The sequence below is a fragment of the Corylus avellana genome, chromosome 2 (assembly GCF_965113065.1).
Source record: "Corylus avellana chromosome 2, dhCorAvel1.hap1.2, whole genome shotgun sequence".
In the NCBI taxonomy this organism is placed as follows: domain Eukaryota; kingdom Viridiplantae; phylum Streptophyta; class Magnoliopsida; order Fagales; family Betulaceae; genus Corylus; species Corylus avellana.
In genome coordinates this window covers 40,854,147-40,871,786 of record NC_142491.1, presented here as the reverse complement: position 1 = coordinate 40,871,786, position 17,640 = coordinate 40,854,147, and the positions used below count along the sequence as shown (strand labels likewise).

The 17,640-nt window shown below is 34.2% G+C and overlaps 1 protein-coding gene across 1 annotated transcript; it reads right to left on the bottom strand.

Moving 5' to 3' along the window:
- Positions 1-3,912: 3,912 nt before the first annotated feature.
- Positions 3,913-16,017, bottom strand: LOC132168678 (solute carrier family 35 protein (DUF914)). The gene is made up of 11 exons (XM_059579693.2): positions 15,525-16,017; positions 14,678-14,772; positions 13,869-13,926; positions 11,047-11,241; positions 10,778-10,854; positions 8,664-8,746; positions 6,912-6,963; positions 6,218-6,286; positions 5,561-5,647; positions 5,413-5,474; positions 3,913-4,423 (listed from the first exon to the last, which is right to left on the bottom strand). The coding sequence occupies exons 1-11, from the start codon at positions 15,640-15,642 to the stop codon at positions 4,189-4,191; spliced, it is 1,131 nt and encodes a 376-aa protein (XP_059435676.1). The 5' UTR covers positions 15,643-16,017; the 3' UTR covers positions 3,913-4,188.
- Between the last annotated feature and the right edge of the window lie 1,623 nt (positions 16,018-17,640).

Below are 17,640 nucleotides of genomic sequence, written 5' to 3'. Positions count from 1 at the left end.
CCTTGATAAGGTTTGTGATTGTATTCTTTGATGATATATAGTCATAACCTAAAGAGCATCTAAAGTTTGAAAACAATTTTGGAGTCATTAGAACACCATCAAATGTATGCAAAGAAATCAAAGTGTAAATTTGGTTGTCCTGAAATTGAATATTTAGGACACATAATCTTTTTGAGGATGTTAAAAGCTGATCCATCTAAATTGATTCAATGCTCAAATGGCTTTTTCCTAAGAACCATAAGTCACTAAGGGGGTTTTTTAGGATTAATTGGCTACTATAGAAAATTTATCAGGGTATGGGGAGATTGCAGCCCCATTGGTTTTAGCAGTGAAACAGTGGAGGCCCAATTTACGAGGGAACCCTTTTCTAGTTAGGTCACCATAACAACTTAAAATTTCTTGTGGAGCATAAATTGGGCACTCCTGCTCAACAAAAATGAGTGTTGAAGTTATTGGGTTATGATTTCTTAATTGAGTACAAGAAGGTGTAACATGGAAACTAGAGAACAAGAATTTGAGTTTCAGAAATAGGGTACTTTTCGAAAGGAGCAGAATATTTGTGGGAGCACATGCTGGGCTGAAAGGAAAAATTCTACAGTATGTGCATTGTAGCCCATTAGCTGGCCAATTAGGGTGTCATAAAACCCTGAAGAGGGCTAGGGCAGATTTTATTTGGCCTAAGATGAAAAAGGAAATAAGACAATAGATAAGGGATTGTGAAATTTGTTCAAATGAACAAAGCAGAGAACCTTAATCCCGCTGAGCTATTACAACCCTTGCCAATTCCTACTAGGGTTTGGTCTGATATTTCCATGATTTTTCAGTGTGATTATAGTCATTGTGGACAATTTTATTGCAGTAAAGAATCCTTACACAGGTTCAAAAATTGCAGCTTTATTCATGACCAATGTTTATAAATTGCATAGGATGCCCAAGACCATTGTCTCTGATAGGGATCCTACCCCTAAAGTGATGGACAAACACAAGTAGTGAAAAAAAAAAAAAAAAGAAAAAAAAAAAGAAGAAGAAAGTAATGTTACGTATCATCTTTTTATAATGTAACTTGTAAAATTACTATTGGATTTGAAATGGATTTTAATCTTTTGATCCAATGGTGATTTTAAAAGTCACATATACTTTGGAAGAATAAAAAGATAGTATATATCATTAGTCTAGAGAACGGGAGAAAAACCTAAACAATGGGTTGATTGGTTACCTTTGGCCGATGATCCACTACACTCACACCCCATGAAGCACAACCTTGTAGCTGCACATGAAAGAATGAAACACCAGTATGACAAACACCATTCCAGGTCCAAAGTTTACATTGTTCTTTGGCCTAGATTATTACAATTGGTTAACAGCCCAACAACCCGGTCTAGTTTCCGGACAGAAATCATAGCTAATTCATACAGACCAATCGAATAAAGTGACGTCGTGCTTTTCACTTGTTAAGGAATACATGTAACTTTATTAGATGGGTTTGTATGAATTAGCTAATTACCTATATTCTACACTTGAAGAAGCAATAACATTTTATACTAAAGGGAAACCAAGAAGGGCTGCTGCATCTTCGGTAATCTGCATGCTCAAGTTTTTTTGCATTTGTTGTCACAGTGTGGCTGCTCGTATGCGCATCTTTTATGCCATGTTTTGCTCAAACGCCTGCATCTTTTTGCATAAATTTGTATTGTTGCTATCTCAACAAAAGAATGATCTTTTTATTGCACTATAACATTTCTCAAGAATTAATGAAAAGTTTTAGATAATGCAACATACGTTGCTTCTTACAAAAAATAAAGAAAATATATTTGAAATTATAAAATTACTCACCCGCACTTGTAATGATGATGAAGATGATGAAAATAGGAAGAACAGATTTTGGAGTCTTTGCCATGTGCTCTTACTTATGCCAACCAAGAACAAAAGTACTACCTATATTTATAGGATTTTGGAGGGATAATTAGGATATATTTTCTTTCAGAATTTTGAGGGCTAGAGGGATTTTGGCCCATTTAATGGGCGGGCATATATGAAGGTTTTCCGATTGTATATCGCATCGCTTCTACAAGTTTTGATAAGACTTGTCTGTTTGTTTTGATCGGGAAAGGAACAATTGATTTATACAATTGATATGGTAGGATACTTATCTTTTATTGAATTGATTGTAATCAGGTTTGATGGTACACCATACTTATCTATCCCAGTACTCCTACAAATAAGAATATTTTGTATTGTAAAAGTATCAAGTGAATAAGAACAAAATGTAGCTATGAAGGCTTTAACTAGTAGACGTTGGTCACAAACCGAATCATCTTGTCTCTCTCTCTCTCTCTCTCTCTCTCTCTATTATGCTTTGTCTTTATTTATTTATTTTCCCATTTGATTATGAATTTCTTAACAGTAATTGAATACGCGAAACCATAATTAGTTGGTTTTCTCAATGCTAATATGTCTTCTTTGAACACTTAAAAATGCTTCAACATGTTAAGGGTCAAATTCTGTTGTAATTTAAAAGTTATTGAACATTACAAAAAGTTTTTGTTTTGTTGGTGAGAGCAAGGCTTTGAAAAATATTGGCTAGTTTTCTGGGGGGCTAGTATCTTCCTTGCAATTTGAAAACTATTGATTTGCTTTTTGTGCAAGTTGCTTTGTTAAACAAGTTAAATAACCTTTCAACATTTATAGGGTTGGAAAACTTGTTTTCATATTATACACCCCCTTTTTTTTTTTTATTTACATGTCCATACAAGAGGGGAAAGGGGGATTCGAACTAGTAACTTTCGCTTCATAAGGCGTGATCCCCAGCCAATTGAGCTACCCCTTAGGAACATATTATATACACCGTTGATGCAACTCAAAAGGCTTTGGGCATATATAGCAACAAGGTTTCTCAACTTTTTTTCCTTTCTCTAAAAAAAAAAGAGTCAAACAATAGCAAGGCTTTGAATTTAATAAAAAAGTTTTTTTAAAAAAAGCTAAAAAATTTCAAACTCAAACTTTTCCCGAATCTATTTCATTTGAGTTGCAAATGAAAATTCATCCTTAAATATTTGATTTAGAAGAATAATACGAGGAAGAAGATAAAGAAGAAACAGGATTGAGAAGCATACGAAGAAGACAACCTGGTCATTATGTCATAATAATGTGATTCTTTCTTCTCTTTCCTTTTTTTTTTTAATTTTTTAATTTTTTATTTTTTTGGGAAGGGCACATAACGATCCAGGACCGTAGTATGAAGAAGCTCCAACCCTTCCACACAAGGGAAGGGAGATGAAAAATTCAAACTAGTAACCTACGTTTCATTAGGCGTGGTCCACAACCAATTGAGCTACCCCTTAGAGACCTCCAACTTCTTTTAAGAAACGTTGTCGTACACATTAGTTTTATAAGAATAATGTTATTTAGTAAATTATTATAAGTGATATACAATTAGATGATATTACTGTAAAAATCAAGATTTGATCGGCACTTATAAAAGAATAGAAATGCTAGATACTAGAGTGACGTGACACTGCCAACTAATCTTTGGATTAATCATTGTTAAATAAAATAAAATAAATTTTTTTTTAAAAAAAGAAAGGATTCAATAATTAATTTGGAGTGCCACGTCAACATTGTAGTATCTAGCATTACTCTAAAAAATAATAATTAATGACTGATTTTCACTACCACATTATTTCAATTGTATGACAGTCATATAATTGTTTAATAAATAACATTACTGATAATAAAGAAAGAAAGAAAAAGACATTCTCCTCCTCTTTCAACCACTCCCCTTCAAAATTTCACCTGTTTTCTCATTTAGTGATCGGATAAATGAGAAAGATGGCATGCATGGAGCACTCATCCCCATCTTTATCATAAATCGTTGTAGAACATACCCCATCACAGGTCCAAAGCAAATAATGATGATGATCTAAATACTATACGCATTTATAATGTAAACTGGAGGGGGGATGGGAAAGGGAAAGAACAAAGAAAACAAAATTGAGAACCAGCACCACCTGATTTACATTTTTTTTTTCCAATGCCCTAATTGGTTATTATTCAAATTATTCAAATGACAATCCCACCAAAGGCCAATATAGAATCTATAAACTCTACCTTGATTGAAGCAGCACTGCTTAATCCGCTCCTGCTCCCGCCACAAATAAGAAAGAGATGAGAACTATCCCTGATTCTTAATCATGATTTCTTCCCTTGTACATCTTTTCCCATGTTTGTGTTCTCAACATCTTCCCTGTATGCACCACTAGTGGCAGCAATATCATGCTTGCTGCTGCTTTCCCCTGTTTTTGAGCTTCCGGCTACAATTCCTCGGTTGCGACTTCCTGAACTGGCTTCCTCGTCAAAACGTTTGCCTCGTTCAGCATCTTCATCGGCAACATCAGCATGTCGTTGATCCTGCTCTTTGTGACCCCTGCATTAAAGATCAGAACATTGGGCATATAGGCCTACATTAGTCTGCCAGCAGAAAGAAAAAGAAAACTATCACACAAGAATCAGATTGAGACCACATAACACAAACAGGCAATAACTGCTTATTCCTTCTTTTGGGGTAACCATGAGCAAGAAATTGGCCATTTTCAAGATTTGCAAAGAGAAATTAATCAAAGATCTTCTGAAAAATAGGTGGTCATTTATGTTCTATCATACCGTTCACAAAATTTATGAAACACCCCTGAAATTTCAACTGATCCCTATAATCAAAACATAGTTTTGGTAATTGGGTGTGCAAGAAAGATCTAAAGCCAGCAAAAGGCTGATCAAGACCTCTAAGCATCTGTGCTACATGTTCAAGGAAACCAAGTTTACATTATTCGTCCCAAAATAAAATGAGGGACCATTAGTCATTTTAATTCCAGCTTCTATCCATTATGGTGATGGCTCCATTCAAGATTATAATGTGCATTATAGGCTATATTGCACATGCTTAATAAGGATGTAGGCAATGTAGACAAGGATTATTTCTTTTTAATTAGTATCCTCAGAAAATGTGAATGGGGGATTCTGTTATTGCATCAGCAAATCCAACACAACAAAATAGGTTGAAGTTAGAGTGGACTTGTAACTAAAAGACCAACAAAAGTAAAGCTGAGATGAGAACAGCACAGGTGAGCTATCAGGTTGTCAAAGCATAACAGGATAGATGTTATTATATCTTAAGCCTCTCAGAAAGCTCAACTAGCACCGTGCCAGTTAACATCATATACAGTTACCTGATCTCAAGCATGCTTACAAGCCTAGCAGGCCTATATTCAATCCAAATTTTGTATGGATTAAGACCCACCAATATTAGTCAACAAAAGTTCACTCAAATTCAAGTATTCGTGTTCAGGATTTTCCTTTTAAGCCCTACCTACCTACAATAATGGGAAAATATTCCAAAAAGAACGCAAAATTACATACCCTGAATAAATAACAATCCCAACAGTAACAGCAGCAAAGGCCACAAAGTACATCCAGTCAACCTGAAAAGGATTATTGGCTTTAGATGGCAGTTAAATGTGATTGGAACTTTTACTATAAGATTGGCGATATCATTAAGCTTACAAACCTTCTCATTGTAAGCAAAGATGCGAATCAAGACAGACCACATGTCTGAGGTCAACAAAGACAAGTTAAGCATTGTGGATCCATTAATCTGCCAGGGAGAAAAAAACAAAAACCCTTCAGTAGACAAAGTTCTGAGGTATATAATAGATCCCAAGATATTTAACATAGCATTTTGCTATGCAATATTTCAACCAAAGATTCCTCTTTTTTTTTTTTTTAACTTTTTGGTAACCAATTTGAATCTAAGATATTCCCAATCCCCAAACCCATCCACACCCCATTCCCCCCTAAAGACAAGGCCAGGAGCCGTTCATATATTAATATCACCACACATATTTATATAAGGAAATAATAGAAACTTTTAAAGTTTCTTTGTCCAAAAAGAGAAAATTTTAGTGTCCTCTATGCGTTCAAGATTCATCAAGAAAAAAATTAGAAAAAGCAAAACTATGACCAAAGCCTTCACTGATAAACAGCTCAAACTGAGAACAAAGGCCAACATAAGGGCAGTAATAGAAATTATATTGCTCTCATCAATCTTCGTCCCTCAGGCTTCACTTTTAGACTCTTCATCACATTGTTAGGCTATATGCTTACCCATTTAGGGGAAACAAGTAAAGAATCAAACATACAAGTCTTGGATATTTCCAACCCATACCTTAAGCAAAATTGGGACTAATGAGTAAAAGAGAAACATAGCCACTGAATATCCAACAAAAGGAAGTGCCTGACACCACAAAATGAACAGAATCATGTCAAATAAAATTATAGTAAAAAATAATGATTGAGCATCTATATTTGAAAACAAAGTATAGGAAAAATTATTGCCTTATCAAATAACCATAAGGTGCTGGGAAAACCCAACTATTTTTATCTATTTTTAATCTAAGTATCCTCCTCTTGAATGAATACAAAATTAAACTGCAAGTCTTAGATCTTTTTATGTGGTGCCAATGCTACAGGAAACAATCTTAACTGAACCAATCACAGCTATCAGAGGCTGAGTCGAAGTCTATTTTTTTATTTTCAAAAACCAAGTGCAGCATTAATTGTGAGATGCAGTATTAATTTTTTTTTCTTCTTTCCCAAAGTTTCCTCGGCAACCAAAAGGAGGGAAGCAATATTTATATGCCACATAGAACTTTATATCGGCTTAAAGATATAATATTGAAAAAAATTTCCTATCATATTCCAACTTGTGACTTTTTGTCTCCAAAAGCTACCTTGCCACTGAAGTAATGTGCTTAATAAACTTTTATCAAAGTAGTAAATATGAGACAATTAGATGCCTCTCTAAGAGGATGGATTTACTTCACTAACTAAAATGTAATGCAAGAGAGAGAGAGACTTACTGCTCCAGCTGACCAGTGAATGGATTTAAGCTCATTGCGCTCAAGAATGCTTCTATATAAATCATTAAGGGCCACACCTTGTAGAACAGAATCGTATATATATAAATACACCTTCAGATTGTATAGCTTGTTTGCATTACATCTAAAACTCAAGTGCATTGGAATTAATATGCAATAACATTCAGTTGACCTGATGAAATAAGCTTTTCTAAAGCATATGGTTATGTTTGATAATGTATTTGGTTTTGTGTTCTTGGTTTGAAAAGGTGTTTTGATGCGACATGAAGGTGAGAAGTGCTTTTAGAAGTATATTTTGGCGGAGTTCACATTAGAGAAAATGTTTTCTATCCTGCTTATTTTAAGAAAACCCAAACAAATGTAGAGCTGTAATATCCCGATCCCATATTGAAAAGAGTAATTGTACATAAAATGAGTAGTTCACAGAAAGACACTCATGGGTGCGAAGTCTCATATTGCTTACTTCCTACATAAAACTGAACTTTATAAGTGATTCAAGAGAAACTCCAATTGACTAGTTCTTTTGGGATGATAGCACAGATGTGGCTAACGCTTTTTCCTGGGGTGTTACAAATGGTATTAGAGCCAAGTTGTAATGCCACGTCATATTGTTAGCATTGCATAACGTAGCCCTGAAGAGGACGCCAAGGGTTTAAGGAGGAGAGTTTATAACACCCTAATCCCATATTGGAAAAACAAGAATAGCCCATAAATAGTTGGTAGTTTATAGAAAGATACTCATGGACGCTAAATCTCACATTGCTTACTTACTAGGTAAAACTAGGCTTTATAAGTGATTCTAGGAAAGCTCCAAATTGACTAATCATTTTGGAGTAATAGCACAGATGTGGCTAGCGTTTTTCAATGGATTGTTACAAATGGTATCAGATCCAAGTTGTAATACCATGTGATAATGTGAGCACTACATGACATGGTTCTGGCATAAATGTCAGGGGTTTAAGGGGCAAGGGGTGTTTGTAACACCCTGGTCCCATATTGGGAAGATGAGTAGTTCACTTAAAAAGTTGGTGATTTATAAAGATAGTTATGAGTGTTAAGTCCTACATGTTTAGTTATAAAGTAAAACTAATCTTTATAAGAGATTTTAAGGAAGCTCTAAATTGACTAGACTTTTTGAGGTGATAGCGCAGATATGACTAACGTTTTTTCCTAGGTCATTACAAATGGTACCAGAGCCACCTAGTAATGTTGCATGACGTGGGTCTGATGGGGACGCCAGAGGCTTAAGGGGGGGGGGGGGTGGGGTTGTAACACCCTGGTCCCATATTAGGAAGAGTTGTACATAAAATGAGTAGTTTATAGAAAGATACTCATGAATGCTTTTTTGATAAGTTAGTACTCATGAATGCTAAGTCTCACATTGCTTACTTATTAGGTGAAACTAAGCTTTATAAATGATTCAAGGACTCCAAATTGACTAATCATTTTGGGGTATTACAAGAGCTAACTCCTTACTTTAAAAAAATAAATTAAAAAAATTAAAAATTAAAAATAAATTAAATTAAATAAAAATTAAAAAATATATATATATATAAATAAATAAAATATTATTAAAAATTAAAAAAAAAATAAGGAGAAAGAAAAAGAGAGTGGCCGTGTGGCCACCCTCAGTGAAGGAGATGGGTAGCTGTGCAGCCACACCGATACAGCAATACAGCAAGAACTCATAACCCTCATATAATAGTCAAATATTCGCTCTAAAATCAAGGATACATTTGGATAGCACTGATGATGGCACCAAAAAGACCCAGCATTGCCATGAGTTCAACTCTATCAGCATTCTTCACAAGAAACTCCTGCATTGAAAATAAAATCAAGGAATGACTGAAAAATCGTAATTAACCACTACAAAAATAAATCCACCTATAATATAGTACTCCTTGAGTCTCAACCAGGTGGCAGAGCCAAACTGGCTAGGAATGACAAAATGATTTTTTTTTTCATATTAAACATAAAATAAAATCTTCAGTAAAAAAAAAAAAAAAAAAAAAAAAACCAAACTCCCACTGGATTCAAAGATAAGTTGTGTGGGGATGGGTGGCCGGTTGGCTGTGTGTGTGTGTGTGTGAGAGATAGAAAGAGAGAGGGAGAGGGAGAGATTTGAATAGTGCACAAAAAGATGATCATTAATGAGACAATGGAATTTACTCCTCTTTTCGTATTTCACACTCATGCTCAAGCAATTCCAAATGGGAAGAAAAAAAAAACAGTTCAGGCCGCTAAGGTCAAACCCATAAATAATAATAATAATAGTCAATTTTTGGAGGCTCTTCAAAGGGACTTTCTTTAAAGATGGTATTGGTGAGCCTACGTTTCAGCTAGTGAACTGGACGATTATTTGCTCCCTAGCTCCAAGAGGAGGTTGGGTGTGTAAAACCTCATGTTGTTTAACAGAGCTTTACTAGGTAAATGGCTTTGGAGATTCACACAAGAGGCCTACGGAGACAGATGATTGTCAAGAAGTATGGGATCCAAAGAGGGAGCTGGTGTTCATAGCAAACTCGAGAGCCATACGAGGTGGGCCTTTGGAGGAATATTAGCAATGGCTGAGGGAATTTCTCCAACTTGGTCTTTTACAGAGTTGGGGAGGTGGTCGTGCATTTGCTTTTGACAAGATGTATGGCGCGGAGAAGCGGCTCTCAAGGCTTATTCCCATAACTCTATTCTATAGTTTGTGACAAAGAGCCCTTAGTGTCATATACTTGGACCTGTCCAGCACATATATCCATTGAAATCTGAGTTTCTTTAGGGCAATCTAGGATTGTGATTGCATGTTGTGGACTCCAGCATGCAATCACAACTTTGAAGTGAAGAGTTACTATAACTTTTTACAGTATGAAGAGTCTTGTTTGTTCCCATGGGAGAGCGTTTGGAAGGTGTAGGCTCCACCTTGCGTTGCTTTCTTTACTTGGGCAACAACTTTGGGAAAAGTCCTTAAGATCGATAATCTTAGGAGGTGGGATCTTGCTCGATAATCCATGGCAAAAGCCGAGGCTGGCCACACCACCCCTGGTGCATTTGGGGGTGCCCAAGGCTAGCCTCAGAGCCTCCTGGGGGTGGTCGCGGCCACCCCTTGACTTTGCTGTAGGTGGTCGGCCACCGACAGTATTCACATTCAATTTTCAGTTTTGTTTTATTTACTTCAGTTTTAAATTTTGAGTTTTGAAAAAAAAATTGTGGGTTTTTTAGTAATTATGGTTCAATTCTAATTAGAACATATGTGTTGCCACCAAACTAAGGAATATGAGTAATTATTCCATTCCACCTTCCTTTACTCCCAATAATAACTATTCATTTTCCTAAATAAATCCCATTATACGAACAAAACGAGGCCTAAATTGAGAGTTTTTGAACTTTAGGAGGGTAATTGCAAAAGCGATGAAAGTTCAAGGGAGTTAAATGAATTTTTCCCCAAAAAAAAAAAAAAAAAGCAGTCAGTAGAGCACTAGGACCAAAGAAATGATAACAATCATAATCATAATAAAACTAATAATGATGATGTAATAATAGTAATACTAATAATAATAATATAAATAGTTTTGATACAGTACTAATATTAATGATGATGAGGGTATAAATATGGTGATGGGAGAGGAGGAAATGACGGACAAAGAAGAGTGAAACCACAGGAATTCAATAAAAGAAGGTGATAAGTCTACATCTGTCTACCACTTTGGACAAATGAAAGACTTTCTCACGTTTATCAATTTCCACCAGATTTCACATATAATTATGGAAATGAAATAACAAGCTACGCCATTATCTTCATAACAAAACGCATCTGTTTAAGAATACCTGAATCCATAAAAAGGTCCTCATTAGCTTACCTCGCTGACATTACTGATAGCATATAGCGTAGCACCAGCAACAACGAGTGCATCTCCTTTACGGGGGTTGCTCCCTCCTACAAGCCACAACAGTGCATATGACATTAGACCAACTACTTGATCAGAGTATCAGACAGATGTAAAATATATTAACATTAACTTAAACTGGTAGTCTACATGTATAATTATGACTTAAACATAACCAGATAAAAAAAAAAAAAAATAGAGGCCAAAGCTAAGATAAAATAGATGATACAGAAGTTGGTTACCTGCTCGGTCACCAGCATGAACATCTGAAAAAACAACAATGATAAGGCCAGCGACACAAACAACTACACCAACTATCCTTCTGAATCTATATTTCGTTTTCAAGAAAATCCAAGTAAGAAACATGACAGACGGGATTGACCAACAATCTAGAAGCATGATACTTGTCAAAGATGTGTATTGATAGGCCTTCACCACTGCACATCAAATGGAGAGTAGATCAGTTGCACTTAAAAATGAAATCATTTCAAGAAACATAATTTCATCTTCAAAGTGACCCTACAAAAAGCTTAAATGGACTTAAAAAATGATAAAGGGATTGATAACTATTAAAAAGTACCAAATTAAAAAGAACCTGTGGAAAAAGAAATTATATCCCGTCTAAAGACCCAAGTATTTTGCAAGTTCTGTTACATTAGATAATGTGGTCTATATTTAGAAAAAAGAAAAAGAAAATTAACATATACATGATATACTCATACATTGAGCATAAACAGTTTTTTAATAGTAAAACCGAGTACACCATATCTCATCTTAGAGTTTTCATTCTCAAAAATCTTTTCTAAACTTGATTTTACGTTAAATATACCATAGTATATGTCAAAATTCTCCCAAACCATAAAAACACTAATAGATAATTTTTCATTCAAAATTCAAGTGTATATACTCTCAAAAAAGAGCTAGGTTTTGAATTTTCATTTTCTCCCTTGCAATTTTTTAGTAATTTAATTCTCCTATCATAAGACTTTCATTACTGTAATTGTTCTCTCTTTGTCTCTATTCACCAATTCTTTCTTCTTCTTTTTAAGTAATCGATAATTATCATTGAAAGCGTAAATACGCTTTTAAAACACAGGAAGTGTACAAGAGGAAGCACCTAGCTAGAATCAGCAAAAAGGACAAGGAAATCACTATAACTAGTTGACAAAGGAAGCTCCAAAGATACAAATTTTTGAAAAAAAAGAAAAGGGACTTCATCTCCTCCAAAGTCCTTTCACTGCTACTAGTAACCACCAAAACCAACATCAGAGATTGAACAAAAAAAAAAGTAGGATTTTCTTCTTTGCATCACTTTTTACATTACATGAAAATCCATTCTTTATTCTACCATATTAATGGCAGCCAATCTTAAGTCAATCTCCACTTTGTGTATCAAAATTGAACCCGAAATATAACATAGTCTCATACACATTTTTGCTTATTCATTTGTATTTGTATTCTTATATGTACATGTGTGTTAAAAACTATGTATATGATAAATTGCATGTATTAAAACCACTAAAAATTAAGTTAATTTACTTATCAAAATTGATTCAAAATCAAATTGAACTAGTTTTGTGGTTTGTCGATGCCTTGATATATCTTATTTTAATTTTCTTTTTTACATTCTGTTTCACCACCCCCCCCCCCCCCCCCCCCTCTTCCTCCCAAATTTAAATCCTAGCTCCACCACTGTTCCTGACAGTGCGCCTTTAGTGCACACCAAAAACTTTTTGAGCATCACTCCATTCCAGTTGGATTGTCATCTTCATATAAAAGTCTGCCTATAGTTTGAATTCTCATCGGCTGTCAGCATTCTTGTTCACCTCAATCAAACATTATCGTAAGTACTTCCAAATGTAAATTTTAAATTAAGGTTCTGCTTTCGGAGTCATTGGATCTTGGACTGCACCCCACAGGTACAAGCTAAAAAGTATGAACATGTTCACTAGACATAACACAAATAAGTCCATTTGTGAGAAAATTGTCTCTTGGTAGAGATCTTACTCTGGATTGACTTATAAAGTGTAAAAGGAATGCAAATACAGATGAATCATCAAGATTGCAACAGAATCATTAGAATGATTTCTAGGCTAACTACTTTTGCCATGAGTATGTTTCAATTCAGCCTGTATTATTTATATAATTTTTTATAGAGTGCCCCAGTACTCTGGTACAGTTGGTTTTTGTTTATATAATTACTCACCTTAGCCTTAAAAAACAAAGAAACACACTTATGATAGATGTATACAAGCATGGTAATAAAGGCAGGAAGCCAAGAAAAAGAAAAACATAAAGAACTTGGTAACCAAGCCTCCCAGGCAAAGACTGATGTCCATGCAAGTGTGCGTGCATGCAAGTGTTTGTCCACAAGATGCTTGGATTGCATTGTAGTGTTTGCACCAGGGTGGAGATTCTTAATACAGAAATCAGTGTGCAGCTATCTCTTTGAGTGCATGCTTAAAAAAAAAACAAAGAAACACACTTATGATAGATGTATACAAGCATGGTAATAAAGGCAGGAAGCCACGAAAAAGAAAAACATGAAGAACTTGGTAACCAAGCCTCCCAGGCAAAGACTGATGTCCATGCAAGTGTGCGTGCATGCAAGTGTTTGTCCACAAGATGCTTGGATTGCATTGTAGTGTTTGCACCAGGGTGGAGATTCTTAATACAGAAATCAGTGTGCAGCTATCTCTTTGAGTGCGTGCTTCTAGTCAAACTATTATGCACTTTCTGACACAAGTTTCTAAATCATATTCCACTCTATAACTTAGAGAAATGTGCAGTAAGTTTGAATTTAAAGAAAGAATGAGTCCTCTTGCTATTCAAAATATCAACCAAAAAGAACATAACGAGCTTTAGAGAATTGATGCCATTATATTTATTGATGTTAGTCAGATAAAAACAGTTGCTCAGTGTTACAGATACAATCCTCCAGATGGAAAAATATCATAATTTTAAGTCTACACATAAAAAATAAACAGTAATAAACAAATGAAACATGCATACAGAGCGTCAAACTAAACACACATGACATAGAGAACAAGATAGATATTCTCACCAAGAAAATTGCCTTCCACATCTACCAATCCAAGAGGTATGTAGTAATACCATTTTGCCTGCACGAAGTTTAAAAGAAGATAAAGTAGCTAGCCTTTAAATATTTGACATAAGAAAAAAAAGTAATGACAACCATGAAAGCAGTAACTATTGAAGTATTGGGCCCTTTCTCCTCATCTTCACCTTACACATCTCATGGGTACTGATACTGCTCTTCTTAATCCATTTCATCCCCTCATCACCTCCAAGGACAGTTAAGCAGGATTCCTTCTACTCATCCACCATAAAAATTATTAAAACTAATCATGACTCTGTATTTCCTTAGTGCTTGAAAACGCTTGATATGCGTAGTTTTCACATTCATCTAGGAAATCATCACCAAGAGGGGTTTTATCTGCTTATCAACAAAAATATGCTCTCTAAGGCCAAGGCCACAGCTTGGCTCGCTACACATGCAAAAAACTTTAATCTCTGATGAGTAAATGTTCTTTTGAGCCGTCGGAGCCACTGATCTCTGGTTCACGTCCAAACCATCAAAAAATTCGAGGTTACATACTATCCCTTAGGAGCAGCTTCAAGACTTAAAGATGTAACCATTTCCAATGGTTAACATCTTGCTCTGTTTACTAAGCGATCTTGGCATCTCTTCATGGCTGCACTCATCCTATGAGAATAGTGCTTCCTTATTACCCATCAGTCTACTGAGTAAACTTCATATATAATAATTAAAAAAACCATTTGAATATAGGTGTTTCAGAAAATCCTCAATAAAAATGAAAGCAAATAAAAAATAAAAACATAGAGGATAACCTTGAGTGCTTTCTTCCGGTAAAGCACAATGCTTCCATAGACAATCGCCAGGAGCACATAGTTTAGAAAAGACTGTGAAGTTGAAGCATTAATTCCTACAGAACATGACAAATTATTATTAAGAAGAAATGAAGTGTCAAAAAAAAAAAAAAAGAAGAAATGAAGTGTCAAACAGCCAAAACTATGAATGACTACGAATAAATTCCATAAACAAAATCAAAGTAAACAATATTTTATCCGACCTTATACATCAGAAACATGACCCATAAAAAAAAAAAAAAATTAAATTAAATTTAAAAAAAAAAAAAAAAAAAAAATCTTCCTTTCTTTTTTTCTGTTCTTTTCTTTTATTGGTGGGGTGAAAAGAAAAGGCATGTACATAAGAAACTTAAACAGAACACCTTGAACTCAACCTTACCACACTCAAACCAACCAAGCAAGAGCTGATTGATGATAAACAAATTCTTAAAACTCCATAAATTTGGCTGAGAAAAATATCGTTACATGTGAATATAACACAATACATAAACACAGAGACAGGAATATTGGCTTCCCTTGATTAAAATCTGGAAAAAGTCGACAAGTTCAACAAAAATCTTCATTCCCCATCGGATATATCAAAGAAGCAGTAACATTTACCATAATTGAAACATCTAAGAACAAATGCATATGCAAAATGTTTGGAAACGATTACAAAATTAATCGAGAAATAGACTTAAATTCAAATAAATTATTGATGAGATTACCCTTTGCAGGGCCAATCATTATGGCACAATCATCCAGTGCAATAAAAAATATGTATATATAATTTCCAGTTAAGATGCAACATACATGAAGGCAACCATACCTCTTTTGGCGAGTTCGGAAGATGTGAAGCCAGTAGAAGTGATCAAAAGTGAGAGGAACTGTCCCAAGCCAAGACCTATCAACGTCTTCTTGGTCCAAAACTCCTTGAAGCTCAACATTTTCTTCTACTCCTCCACACAAAGCATAATTCCAAAGCAGCCCAAGAAGAAATATTTGTCAAACACCCAATTTAGAATAACAAAAAAATTCAGGAACCCATTAGCAGACGCTCCATTTCAGAGTGTCTACGGGGCTTCAGAAGGCCTTAAATGCTTAAATATCAGACACCCACTTTTGAGTTTTGAGCTCTGCTAGCGTTTGAGTCTGAAACAAGCATTGTGGTGTAATGTGAATGAAAGTTACCGGGAAAGAGAGGTTTTATACGAGATACTACAGTAAATACACACGGCTCAACGAGTTTCCCAAATTCTACATGTGAGTGTTTGCGTTTGTTGAAATTTGGAGAGTGACGGCAAAAATTACGCAAAACATTTTCTTTTTGGCTTCTTTCACTTTCTGGGATGACATAAACAATGACAACTATTCATCCCAATAAAATAAAATAAATGAAAACGAAAACAATCAGAATATATAATTAATATTTTTGTGCCGGAAAATTGAGCCAATAAATAGTTCTTTTGAAGGGGCCCAATAAAATTGAACCACGTCATCTTATATGATTATATAGGAACGACAAATGATATAATTATTTTTTAATGAATAGCAGAATCAATTATTGAATTTGTGTGAGGTTGTGGGTTTGTAAATTTAATGATTGATCTTTTATTTGTAAAAAAAAAAAAAAAAATGCCCCATATGGGAGGGACGATCATGATCTACTGAAATTCTCTAAGAATATTTGTTTTTAAAATTTTTGATTCAAGCTGTCCATTTTTTATCCAATATATTTATTATTTTATTAGTAGTGGGAGACGTGGCAGAATAATAACCCTTAGATAAAAAATTGACGGCTTAGATCTAAAATTTCTCTAAGAATTTCAGTGGATCTAGATCTTATATGGGAACCTATATTCCGGTGAATTTTTTTTTTTTTTTTTGGTCTTTTATCATTTATTATTTTCTTTCTTTTTTAAAAAAAATAAAATATATTTGAGTATTACAACTTTTATTACATTTTTTATAAATTAACGTGTTAATGGTGTTCGTCAACATAATAAGTGTCACATCAACTTATAAATTAACATGGTAGACTATTTGGTCAATCACTCAACAAATTTATTGTTAAATGGTTAACGTGATACTATTACTTCAATTTATAAAAAAGAGAAATTATATTAAAAGTTATAATGCCTAAATAACACTCTTTCCTGGCATGATATTTGACATTCTTTGAATATGCCATTTATTCGGGGGCGGAACTACTCACACCCTCCGGGTTTATAGCCCTTCCAAATTTTAAAAATTGCTTCTAAATTTTATACTTTTTTATTATATGAACCTTTTAATATTGGTTTTGTACCCTCTTAAAGGGTGTTTTTAGTTTTGCCCTCCACACCATGATTTCTGGTTCCAACTCTGCATTTATTATCGCTAAAATTATTCATGAAAAGTTTACATATATATATATATATATATATATATGCTATGTTCATAGACAGGAAGACAAGCAGACTTGACTGGAGCAAAAGCTTGTTAAATTAATTATTTTATACCCTTGATTCGCTTTGTCTTTGCCGTGGTATTTTAGTGGGCATAGAAGATAAGGCAAAAGCTACGTACTACAAATTCCAAGAAAAGGGAAAAAAGGACAGAAAGCTTCTTTTGTGTGCTGAGTTGGTTGTTGAGGATTGACCACAATGACCAGCCACCACTTTACCACTTACCCAGCAATAGAATAAAAAAATTTAAAAAAAAAAAAGGAAAAAAATATATTTAGTCATTAAGTTTTTATCTAATTTGAATTTAGTCATTGGGTTTTAAATTTTAAATATGATATTTAAGTTTTGCCAAAATTTAAAATAAAATATAAACTTTCAATTGTAGTCAATTTGAACTCTTCTATTAGATTTTAAACATTAAAAGTGAGACAATAATGTTTATACCCCTGACTTTTTTATGAAATTTAAAATTTTTCCTTTTTTCCTTTTCTTTTTTGA

Bases quoted from the DNA above. Each gene is read 5' to 3' on its own strand.
- LOC132168678 (XM_059579693.2), bottom strand. From the start codon at position 15,642: ATGTTGAGCTTCAAGGAGTTTTGGACCAAGAAGACGTTGATAGGTCTT. The intron at 5,648-6,217 runs GTATGGGTTGGA...TCTCCCTGGCAG, and splicing joins TAGTCCCAATTTTGCTTAAG to ATTAATGGATCCACAATGCT. The intron at 5,475-5,560 runs GTTTGTAAGCTT...AATCCTTTTCAG, and splicing joins TCTTTGCTTACAATGAGAAG to GTTGACTGGATGTACTTTGT.